Source organism: Tauraco erythrolophus, chromosome 9 (assembly GCF_009769465.1).
Source record: "Tauraco erythrolophus isolate bTauEry1 chromosome 9, bTauEry1.pri, whole genome shotgun sequence".
In the NCBI taxonomy this organism is placed as follows: Eukaryota; Metazoa; Chordata; class Aves; order Musophagiformes; family Musophagidae; genus Tauraco; species Tauraco erythrolophus.
In genome coordinates, this window is record NC_141473.1 from 34,055,210 (window position 1) to 34,067,169 (window position 11,960).

The 11,960-nt window shown below is 42.0% G+C and overlaps 1 protein-coding gene across 1 annotated transcript; it reads left to right on the forward strand.

Moving 5' to 3' along the window:
* The first annotated feature begins 1,587 nt into the window (after positions 1-1,587).
* CDK1 (cyclin dependent kinase 1) lies at positions 1,588-9,282 on the forward strand. Its single transcript, XM_009978927.2, has 7 exons — positions 1,588-1,630; positions 3,046-3,202; positions 4,298-4,421; positions 4,823-4,993; positions 5,559-5,722; positions 5,853-5,994; positions 9,169-9,282. Exons 1-7 carry the CDS (start codon positions 1,594-1,596, stop codon positions 9,280-9,282), a joined length of 909 nt encoding a protein of 302 aa, XP_009977229.1. The 5' UTR covers positions 1,588-1,593.
* Positions 9,283-11,960: the final 2,678 nt, after the last annotated feature.

The window sequence follows — 11,960 nt, forward strand, 5'->3', positions numbered from 1 at the left end:
GATTATATTCCCCACACCATGCAAACAGCCTAACGTGTTATTTGAGCAGCGACCGGTTTACCCATTAGCGCCGTCCCAGCGCAACCCAGTGCACGAGTGCCCTCCTCATCTCCACATCTGGGCAAAAAGGCTTAAGATCACAGAGAACCACCCGCCCGCGCCACGAGCCCTTCTCCTCCCCCCACCGGCCGCTAACCAAGCGGACGCCCGGCGCATCCTCAGCTTGCCGCGCCCGGCCGCACCGCTTCTCACCGCGGGGGCCGAGGCCGCCTTTCGGCCTCGCTTTGGCGCCGCCGGAGCGGCCCGCGCTGATTGGTCGGTTTGAATCATCTCAGCGCCGCGCCATTGGCGGAGCGCGGCGGCGCGCGGCTCGTTCGAAAGTGCCGTGCGTGCCCCCGGGCGAGTCCCGGGACGTCCTGGCGGCGGGGAGGCGGCTCGGCGGCGGCTCGGTGAGGGGCAGCGGCGGCCGGCGGAGCGCTGGCGGGCGGCTGCGGGGGCTCGGCCCGGGCAGGCTGGCGCTGGCCCTGCGGCGGGGCCGGGGACCCGCCGTTCCGCGGCCGATGTAGCGGCTGCGGTGGGAGGGGGTGGTGTTGTTCTTCTCTCGCACGGTCGCCGGCGGAGCCCATCGCGCCCGGCCCGGCAGAGGGGCGAGCGGCTGACCGGCTGCCGTCGGGTCGGCCCTTTTCTCCTTGCGCCGTGCCCTGGCCGGCCGGGCGGCGGAGGGGGTCCCGCTCCCCGGCGGGGCAGAGTGCTGCGGCGCCCTGTCCCATCCGGATCGGGGCCATACCGCCCGTGCGACCCGGAGGGGAGGGAAGCGGGCAGGGAAGCACCTCCACCGGGTGCTGGGGGCTTCTCCGCTGGGCCCCGTACCGGGGCCGGTTTGGAGGTGACGCTACCCCGTGACAGCGGGGCAGGAGCTGGACCGAAGCGGAAGCGCGCTGCTGCCCGCGGTTAACGGGCGAGGGGCGAGCGCTCGCGGCCCTTCCTTGCCCGCTCGGCGGCCGCCTGAGCTGGGAGACGGCCTCTGGAGCTGCAGGTAGCCACGAACGGGCTCGTCACCTCGTAGCGCTTCCGAGCTCGGCTCAGCCGCGCTCGAGGAAAGAGGCCACGAGCAGCGCGGAGTGCCGGTCCCGCCGGCTGCCAAAGCCTCCCGGTGCCCCGTGCCCGTAAGCGCAGTCCGGGTCCGTCGCTCTGGGGGCGCGCCGCGCTCTCACCGAACGGTACCGGCTGGGCTGCCCGCGTGTTGCCAACATCGAACCCTGGGCTTTTGCACAGTAAGGCTCCTGCTAATGGGCAGGGTGTGGTTTTCTCGGGTGCTTGGCGGAGCTTTCTTCACAAAAGCATCGTTCTCCTTTGAGTTGATGCCCAATCATGCTTTAGGATGTAGTTCTAGTTGGAACTCTGAACAAAACCTGTGGTTTTGTTAAGGAGAATGGTAAGTGTTCCACGTTACATGCTAATTATGTAAGACTAAGCTAGTTTTCGATCACCTGGCACAATATCAGTGACTTCGTTGTGTTTAGGGCAGCAACTGTTCAACTTAATGTGTTGTTTGTGTTTTTTTTCTTGTTTATTTCAGGGATAACCATAGCAATGGATGATTACACAAAAATAGAGAAGATTGGGGAAGGTAAGTATGGAGAACCATGAGCCTTGTAATGCTCCACAGTTTGAGTTACGAAGCGTCATGGAAGCTCTGTTCACTCTGGCTGTTAGAAGAACTACTGAGATTCAGCTGACTGGTAAAACAAGCCTGTAATTACTGCAGTAATTATCTCTACATGTAAAAGCTTTCAGGCTGCCCTTCTTTTGAAGATGAAATGGTCAATTTGAAACAACTGATTGGTGTTGAGAAGTGTCTGCCTTCATATTGATGGCTAATGGTGTAATTTTCCTCCAAGAGGGGAGGGGAAAAAGTATGTTCTGAGGCCTGAAACCAGCTCCTCCATTCCTTTGTGTATGAACTTGTGTACTGGTCGCTCGTGAAGCTGTACTTGATGATATACTTATTTTGCTTGGAGCTGAAGGTAAGGAGTAGTGGTTTGTGGACTGTTCTGCTCCGATTCTATTTGGTCACTACACTTGTGAAAGGAAAGAGCAGACTGTAAAGCTCTGTGGAGAAGTGAATTTTAACACTTAATTTACCATAAGGCACTAAGAAGATTGCTTTGATGCACGTTAGTCACAACTCCTCTTTCACTGGAAATCCAGCCTATGTTAAATGTAGAAGTCAGTATGTTTTGTAACACTTCAGCCTTACGTGGACTTGAGAATTTGCCATATGTTACTCTGAGATGGTGCTCTCTAAGCTAATGGCAAAACGCATGGGCCTGGATCTTGCAACAAAGCTTTGCAACTGAAGCCTTGTGCATGGGTCTCCCTTCCTGAAAGGAACTAGTCTGAGCTTTATCTGAGGGATTAAGAAGGGTGAAAAGAGAATACTTAAGCTGTCTTGGTTTGTTGAGGGTTCTACTTCTGTGAACGCTGATTAAAATAGATGATTGACTTGAGGTTTACTACTGGTTCCAATTTTAGCTTCTGCTGAGACCCACAGCACTACCCTTTCTCCTGCACTGAGGACTGTGCTAGAGGTATTTCTACAGATCTGACCAACAGATGGATAGATCTCCGATTGCAGAGAGCGCACTACTTTTTTTTCACAGCTAAACCTTTAATCTTTTAATATGACCTATCAATGGCAAAATCATAACCCCTTGAGGACGAAGAGGAATAGCGATCTTGCCTGAAAGTTAATCAACCTGAAACTCAAATAGTGCCTGATTTTACAACTACATTCTCCAAATAGGCTACTAAGTACCCTATCCTAACAAATGATACTGTATGGGTGGCATGCTTTAAACAAACAAATGTATTGCACAGTTAAACTGCCCAAACTAAGTAGTGGTTTGTAATCAAGTTCAATACTTAAACAAAAACCACTTGATTGCAAGGACTCTTGCCTACATTTGCAATTCTTATTTGCAATGACTTATCTATACCTGAAGCTAGTATTTCCTATATGCATTTCACTGTCTTTTTGTTCAGGTACCTATGGTGTTGTGTATAAAGGTCGGCACAAAACCACAGGCCAAGTGGTTGCAATGAAGAAAATACGCCTAGAAAGTGAGGAGGAAGGTGTTCCAAGTACTGCTATCCGAGAAATTTCTTTATTAAAAGAGCTGCATCATCCCAATATAGTCTGGTATGCATATACTGCTATTTAGCTAAACTCTTTGAAGGGCACTAGGTCCCTTCAGGTAAGAAATTATTTTTCCACTGTTCTAGTGAGGTGAGCACTACTCTGCTTAATACAGTGTCTGCTTTGCAGCAAATAGCTGTAGTCCCAAATCCTGTGTTTATGCCAGTTTTCTAATTAAGACTTCCTCATGCTGCCTCTTTCCATTCTAGGAATCTAACAAATTTTTGTTGATTTTGTAATTTATGTAAATCATCTTCAGAGCAATTATTGTCAGAACGGAGACAGCATACCTCATGAAAACTGGTGGAGGCTGTTACTTTCGTCAGTCTCAGAACTTGATTTGCCACCTTGGAAGAGACCATCTGACCTTAGTGCTCTTATGTGAGCCTCTGTCACCATCACTTCCATGCTGTTTTGTAGCAGAGGCTTCCGTGTTGCATTACGATGCTGTCATGGCTGGCACATCTGAGCTATGAGTGAAACTTCCATCAGTGATTACTTGACATGTAGAATTGATGGCAGCTATTGTCTTACCCACAAAATATTTACTTGCTCTTTGATGCAGCAAAATACTTCTCTAATGTGCCTTAAAACTGGCCAAGTTCCAGCCATGTAGTGTCTCAATGTACGCATGCTTGGGTTTAGGAACCCTTGTTATCTATTAAGGATGAAGGAGATACAGCAGGATTTGCACGGGTTTTTAAGTATCTACTAGGTTTCTATTATAATATTCCCTTAAACTCTCCCAGTAATTCTGGCTCTGTTGTAATAAGGCAGCTTCAAACAGAAGCTAGGCACTCTCCATCTTTTTTTTTAAAGGAAACAAAATTTTTTTCCTTAGACTTCCTGTGTCTGATACTAGGCATGAGGGAACATAAGTTTAAGAGGGTGCACATAGAGTGTTTATCTCAGTCTGACACTTCCAAATATACTTGATTTTCCAGATGACGGTGTAACTCACTAAGTCTGCTAATCTTTGAAAACTGAAAGCTTTTTAAGGCTTTCATAACAGGAACCTCAAAATCTCAGCTTGTATCCCCATTGTAACTGTAAGTCTGTGCATTTTGCAATGGAGTTGATTGTATGCTCAATTTTTAGTCTTCAGGATGTTCTTATGCAGGATTCAAGACTGTACCTTGTCTTTGAATTCCTTTCCATGGACCTCAAGAAATACTTGGATACTATTCCATCTGGCCAATATTTGGATCGTTCACGAGTTAAGGTAATTAGGACAATTTCTTAATGTAAGAGAAATTAATCTGAAGAAGATGACCTGCAAAGCTGTAAGCAGCTCTTATTTTCAGTATAATTAACTCCTTGAGGAGAAATGAAAAGTTAAAGAAGCAGCTGTAGATAGTAATATGAATGTGAGTTCTGCTCTCAAATGCCACTTCAGATTTTTTTAATTACTGAAATTGAACTTCCTTAAACTAAGCTTAAGTAAAGAATTAATTTGCATACTTTTATGATTGATATTAACCAAATATTTGCAATGCTTTGGATCTCCATTTCCTACCACTGCAGGGAGAGCTAATGTAAGGGAACAGTTTCATGTTGCAGAACACTAACTTGTACTAAAGGTTACTCCTGTTTTTTTTTTCTCCTGCTTCATCATTTCTACAGAGTTACTTGTATCAAATCTTGCAAGGTATTGTGTTCTGCCATTCAAGAAGAGTTCTGCACAGAGACTTAAAACCTCAGAATCTTTTAATAGATGACAAGGGAGTGATTAAACTGGCGGACTTTGGATTGGCTCGAGCCTTTGGAATTCCAGTGCGGGTATACACTCATGAAGTGAGTTGGAACATCCTCTTGGTGATTTGGACTTACTAGCTTCCTGGTAATAACTAAATATGAAACAGCTTAAAAAGAATCATGGAACTTCTGAAGTCATAAACTAATAATATGAAAAAAAACTATATTTTGATTTTATTTTATTCAATGGCCTTCCATCTCTCTGACTGGCTTTACTCTAAAGTTCCAAAGCATCTCACAAATTCCACTATTATCCTGACAATTAACCAGATGGGCCAGAACCTGTTGCTCACTGTCTTGTAAGGGCACTTTTGCTTGACAAAGTACTTGAGTTTGAGGGGTTTAGTGGCTAAGTGCTAAAGGCTTCCTGCTCTTTGGAAGTAGCGTAGGCAACAGCTTTGCTTGCAGAAGGAACTACTGCAGTGGAGCTTGTTATGCTTATCTGTAAAAAAAGTTTGAAACTAGCATTTCCACTAGAACTTCAAGCATTGGCTATTATTTCAACAAAAAACAACTGTGAATGCTACTTAATAATCTAGTCATTGTGCTTGCAGTCAGAGGACCTGATTCTACAAACTTATAAAAAAAGTTTCCTGTTTGATAGGTAGTGACACTGTGGTACAGGTCTCCAGAGGTCTTGCTAGGATCTGCTCGTTACTCTACTCCTGTAGATATATGGAGCATAGGCACCATATTTGCTGAGCTGGCAACTAAAAGGCCGCTTTTCCATGGGGACTCCGAGATTGACCAGCTCTTCAGAATCTTCAGGTATGTCAGACTGAGCCTTTCCTTGCTACTTGTGCAGCATTGCACAACAGTGCTGTGCGCTTACTAAAATCATAGTGGTGCACACAGATTTCGGACTAAACTGCTCAGTATTTTGCTTATGCTTGCATAGAGCTTTAGGTACCCCCAACAATGAGGTATGGCCTGAAGTGGAATCCCTGCAAGACTATAAAAACACATTCCCAAAATGGAAACCTAGCAGCCTGGGAACACATGTCAAAAACTTAGATGATGATGGACTCGATCTGCTGTCTGTAAGTAGCCTTTCTTAAACTGATGATTAAGAAACTGAAAGGATCATTTCCAAATAGCTTAGAATGCATAAAGCTATACTAATCTGTTTTGGCTAGAACGAGGATACGGAAATCTTCAAACTATCAGCAGTGCTATAGGCTCTTGTTCTTGTAGAACTGACACCTTGTGTGACCTTCACTCAGTTCTTTCCTAGCTGATAGATGACTAGACTAATTTTCTTCTCATTAAACAATTATGCCTCAGTGCTTTTATACTAATAAGCCAGGTACAACTTGAAAGTGAGGATGAGCTTTTACAAACTAAGGGAAGGCTCCTGCCCACAAACTGTAGCTGTCACCTTCATGGTGCCAGCACTAATTATGATGTGGCTGTATGACTGCTGATCCAGTTGGAAATGTTTTTATTTTATGACAGCATGAGGACTAATCTTGGAGGGTGCATCTTGGTTAAGCTTTCATAGTGGTCTTAACTGAATAAGCAATGATGGAAACAGCTGAGTTTATTGATTAGCTGTGAAACCAGAGGCTTGGTTTAAGTCAGTCTGTAGTGTCTGTCTCAATTGCCTTTAAATTTTAAGCTAAGGTTTTTTTGGCTGTGGTGGATTGACTTTTAATTGGTATGCTTTTTGTCTAGTGTGAGTTTACTTGAGTTATGTGGTCATGCGGTTGAACTACCACACAGCTTTTATTCGACAAGCTCTTGGTCAGTTAGTACTCTTCCTGCCCATGTGCTGTCACTGTGGACTGATTTAGATCATATCTTAGGTATGATCCTAGATATGCCTAAGTATAAGAATGTACCTTTGTGACTTAACTAAAGGTTCATTTATACAGTGCAGACTTCCATTTGGTTGGCATGGGATGGGTGCTCCATGTGTCTTAAGATAACCTGAAACTTTGGAACCATCTTCGTACAAGAGGAACGTTGTATAGCGATTACCTGTGTAGCTGGCTCATATTTTTAAGCAGTCACAAAGCTGTTTATTACCCATGTTGGTAATATGGCTATGGTAAAATACTCTGAAGCAGTGTTAACCAAGAAGCTCAAACGACCACAACTTCTCACGGTTTTTCTTTGTGAGAATAGAGCTGTGGATCAAACAGACAACCTGAACAACATTTGTTAAACATGCAGTTGTTTTGGATAGCTCTCTGAACCTTGTAGCAGTATTGCTTTACAGAGATGGCTGACTTAAGCTGGGAATACTTCCTCTGTGTCCACTGACAGCACCATTATTAAATCAGATTGAAGCAGAATTGTTACTGATTGTATTTACAAACCAAAATCAATTGAACAGGCAAGCACATGTTGTTGATACAGTCGTGTAACTGGCCTCCTAAGTACTTATCTGAGCTTAGTTGTGGCTTTATTCTGTAAAACCAATGCTTTGGGCTGCTGTTAATAAAGGCAAACCAAAATTACTAGTTTCTTGAATAGTGTTAACACAATACTAATCTCAAAGCATATTCAATTCTGTAAAATCTCATATAGTTTTGCCTTAAATTAATAAATGTTGAAATTATAGCTTCCTATTAATGCCTAGTGACAGCAGTATGGCTGAATTCTTAGGCATCCAGAATCCATTTGAGTATCCTACGGCACTTTAAAGCCTGAAGCAGTAATATAACTTTAAAGGCAACAAATCTGAATATTTAATTCCAAAGCACAAGCTTAGATGTGTCAACGAAAATGTTAATTTATCCTTGTACAGACTACTAGAGATGGAAGTAGTATGTAAAATAGCTATCATTGAAAAGGGGTTACGTATTTTTTGTGTTAAGACCTATTACTTCAGTGAGGTTGCAAACTTAAGACTTTCATAAGCTACATGACTTCTGTGGCCAGCATTTCAAAGCACTTAATGGCTGTCATCAAAAGCTTTTGTCTATCAGACGCTAAGTTTCAGGAAAAACTGTGTTCTAGACTGCTTAGAAGAAATTAATCTAGCAGATGAAGTGCTGTAGTCTCAATGTAACAGCATCCTTTTCTCAGAGAAATTTGCCTTTTTTTTGTCTGAGTCAATTTTAAGAGAACCTTTGATATCAGTATTAGCTATAGGATACTGTTCAGGGGTATAGCTAAGGGGAACCTGTCACTTAAGGTCAAATTGGACATATAAGGTTAAATCTAGAGATTGCGTTGAGTTTGGCAGCAGTTCAGAGAATGTAAATGCAAATTCAGTGGTTTAAATCAATTTGGAAGACTCTCTGTAGGATGAAGTCTAAAGACAGTCAAATGTCAAGCCTGAATACTGGGCAGAGTAATACTAGTTAAGATTTTCTTCTGGAAGATAAATTTGTTGTGGTGATGGGGGAGAAGCAGCTGGTAGAATCCTGATTACTTGAATTTGAAATGTACTTTCCTTTAGTAAGGAGAAATAAAAGCAAAAAGACTTTGCAGAGACTTTGCTAATTTTAGGTCTAGTAGAAAACGGCTAAATGCTTCATTCCTTTCCTCTTTTGGCTCCTGGCTGTAGGATGTAAACTGTAGGTGGCTTTTTTTAACTGATAGCAAAACAAATCTCTTGTCTGTTCTAGGAAGTTTTGGGGGCTATTTTAGTGGCTATGGCATCCCCTCAATATTAACTCTCATCAACTTTGAGGTCGTCAGTTGAAGGAACTTATTGAAAAGAAATTCAAGTTTTCAGACTTGGTTTTCTTCAGTTCTGCCTGCTTGTATACTACTTTCCTATTTGGATCTTTAACTGAATGATGACTCTCTCATATTTTAACTGTAAACAGCTGCACAAAGCTGAGTAGAAGCAATTTGGCATCAGTTCCTTCAATGTCAGCTGAACAAAACAAGCATAGGACCACTGGTTCTTGTAAACATTTTGGGCTTTAACAGCCTAAACCTTACTAATTTTCCTTAGTTGAGAAACTGAGACTGGTAATCACTGCCACTGGATGCCTCGTTCTGGATTTAATTCGGTGCATATGGTACTCTGGTATATGCATAGGCTTGGTTATTGAATGGGAGAATAAAAATTTCTTCACTTTCTGAGATGTTATGCATTACTACTGACGTGGAGGTGGAAATCACCTCTCCCTCTGAGAAATAATGGAACATAAGGGATAAAACTTATCTTTATGGTTACTTGATTATTACTGTGGTTAAATATGATTTTAGTTCTCATTTCATGAGGGAGTAAATGTGTTTCCTTTTTATTTCAGAAAATGTTAATTTATGATCCTGCAAAAAGAATTTCTGCCAAAATGGCCTTGAACCATCCATATTTTGATGACCTGGACAAATCCACTCTTCCTGCTCATCTGATAAAGAAATAATAGACCTTTGGACTAAATCAACCAGAACGAAATAATTGTGATTGCTTTTACTATTAAGTCTGTCTAACTTGTATGTCTGTCTTTCTGCTCTAAAACTATGCCTGTGTTTAGTTTGTTTTGGTTTTAAGTGTTATCTAAATGTAAATATTAACCTGTTAGTGCTGAATTCAAATACAGTGCAAATATCGCTGCCATTAGTGCAGTGAATTTTCTATAAATAAAGCTTTAAATCTTTTAAAGGACTGAACTTATTTCCAGACTATGGGTGTTCCACAAAAGGACTCTGCTTTCTTTGGAATGTGCTGGTAAGGTACTACTTGTCTCAAAAAAGCAGGTGGGAAGGTACAGTAGGAAATTCCTCTGAAGTTTGAGTTGCTTCAGTATAATGTAAGTTTAAAACTTTACTCAAGCATAGCAATCTGTGTGCCAAAAGACATGTAAATGAGATATTTTGAACTGAAGAATTGCAGATTACTACTTAGGCCAAGTAGATGGCCAAACTCACTTTAGGGCTTGAGGTTTTTGAAGGTATTTGCAAATCAGCATTTGGAAATTCCTTGTTCTGTATGCTTTTCTGTTATCTTAAAGGCCTAAGAATTTACCTAGACATTGGCATGTTAACTTGTGAATTGACATAGTTCCCGCTTCTGGACCAGTTAAGGTATGGTATCTTAAATCATAGAATCATAGAGAAAATTTTACATGGACCCTATATATCAATGTGTAACTGCTTAACAGGGCCCCTGAGAACTGCCAATAGGAACAGTTCTCCTCTGATTCTTAAAGGTAGAGCCCTCTGGATCATGCTTGAATTTGAAAACTAGTCTGTCTTTATATAGGAATAGTCAAGTAAATGTTGACTTAATGTGACTGCTAGGAATTGTAACGATAGACTGAGAGGCTACCTGTCTATAGACTCTCCCATGATTAAAGCAGGAGCTTTCTAAAGCTCCCAGCGCTTAACTTTATAGGTGAGAGCATTGTAAAAAGTTCAAACAAAATTCACCAAGGTATGTACTAATAACTGATTGTATGTTAGATTTCCAGTTACTACCTCTAATCTTGGGTTTCAGACACATCAGTAGGGACGGGGTGCACATCTGTCTGAAGTTTTATTGAGTCTGAGCACTATGGTGCTCCTTCACTTGCCGGTTAGGAGCCAAAGCTTGCAGCAAAGTGTGGAATAGTAATGAAGGTACTTAAGTTTCTAAATCAGCCATGTGAAAGGAACAAAATGGACTGTTCCTGAACAGCAAGGTTTGTAAGTGCCTTGTCCTCCAGCTGCTGAAGAGTGAGACTTCGAAACAAAAGCAGTGGAGATGATGACATCCTGTCCCTCACTGCTTATCGTGTCTATTGATGAGTAGTTTAAAGTATGAGCGTTAGACCTAGGTTTTATTAACAAGTAGCATTTTTATATGTAAATACCAGTTGGGGTGTTAGCATTCTTCTCTATAGGGTGGTTCTTAATCCCCAGAAGTATCTGGATACTGTCAGCTTAATGGAATCAGTAGCAGAAAGCCAAGGAGGAGAGATTTTTTTTTTTTTGAAATTGCTTCTTAAGTTACTTCTTACTTGAAGGTGGAGGGGAAGGAGATTGCTATGGCTGACTCCTTTCTATTAACATCAGTGACAGGATGCAATTTCAAAACAAATTAAACTAGAGACCTAATTTGTCTGTGTTGGAATGTAGTAACTTGACATGAGCTTTACAGGCCAAGGGATAGTATTGCTGGTGCAAGCTGGTTACACCAATGTAGAAAAACAACAGGGACCTGCTAGTGACCGCTCTGAAAACCGGAAGTTAATCTATTTGAGCAAATACTGGGAACCTTAACATTTAGTTTGTCTCTTCATAGACTTTTACTTAAGTTCTTTGTGTGGAGAAGATGACTTCAGCTAGGCAAGACTTTTGTTGCTTGCAGTACTGATGAAGCCCTATTTTTGTCATGTAAGTACTAGTGTCTGTCTGTTTCATGTGATACAGTGAACACTTTGTCCTATTTAACCAAAAGATTTCAGTACTAAAATTTCTAAAGAAAGCTTCACTTTAAACAGTATTTCACTACAAGTCTGCAATCTTTCTCATTTACTCAGGCACTGTTATGACTGGTTTAACACAGCTACCACTGTAGCTCTGAATGAACCAACACAGTACTCCTAGCAAATAGGACAGAGAAAGGAACATAATACTGTCCATCAGTGTCTGAGGTCAGATAAGGTGGCGAATATCATACTGAAAGATATGACTCATTTTAATACCTCCATTCTTAAATATACAGCAAAGTTGTCAATGATGCACATAACTTAAAAAGTGCAGATGTATTTTTTTCCTTAAGGTAACTAGTCTAGTATGAGGAAAGTTTGTGATGCTCAAGTTTTGGCCATCTGAAACTATTTTATACTGGTGAAAACTTGTGGAGCCTCATGCTGTGGGTAACAATTGGCTTTTTGATAGCATTCTTTATTGATAGTGCTTTGCCTATGTATTGTGGGAACTGAATTGCTATGGTACTACATTACTTTTGTCCTTTAGAGGACGCTGTAGTGCTTGGCAGGTTTCACTGGTTCATAATTTTTATTAAGATATTTAGACGATTGAATTGTACTAAACTAATAGTTGGATTTGGACCTACCAGGCAATAGCCAGCCTCTGTTTCATAGCTGCAGATGAAGAA

Excerpts from the sequence above, each read along its gene's own strand:
- CDK1 (XM_009978927.2), top strand. The coding sequence starts at position 1,594 with ATGGATGATTACACAAAAATAGAGAAGATTGGGGAAG. Across the intron at positions 4,422-4,822 it reads TGGATCGTTCACGAGTTAAG|AGTTACTTGTATCAAATCTT; the intron begins GTAATTAGGACA and ends TCATTTCTACAG. Across the intron at positions 5,723-5,852 it reads CAGCTCTTCAGAATCTTCAG|AGCTTTAGGTACCCCCAACA; the intron begins GTATGTCAGACT and ends ATGCTTGCATAG.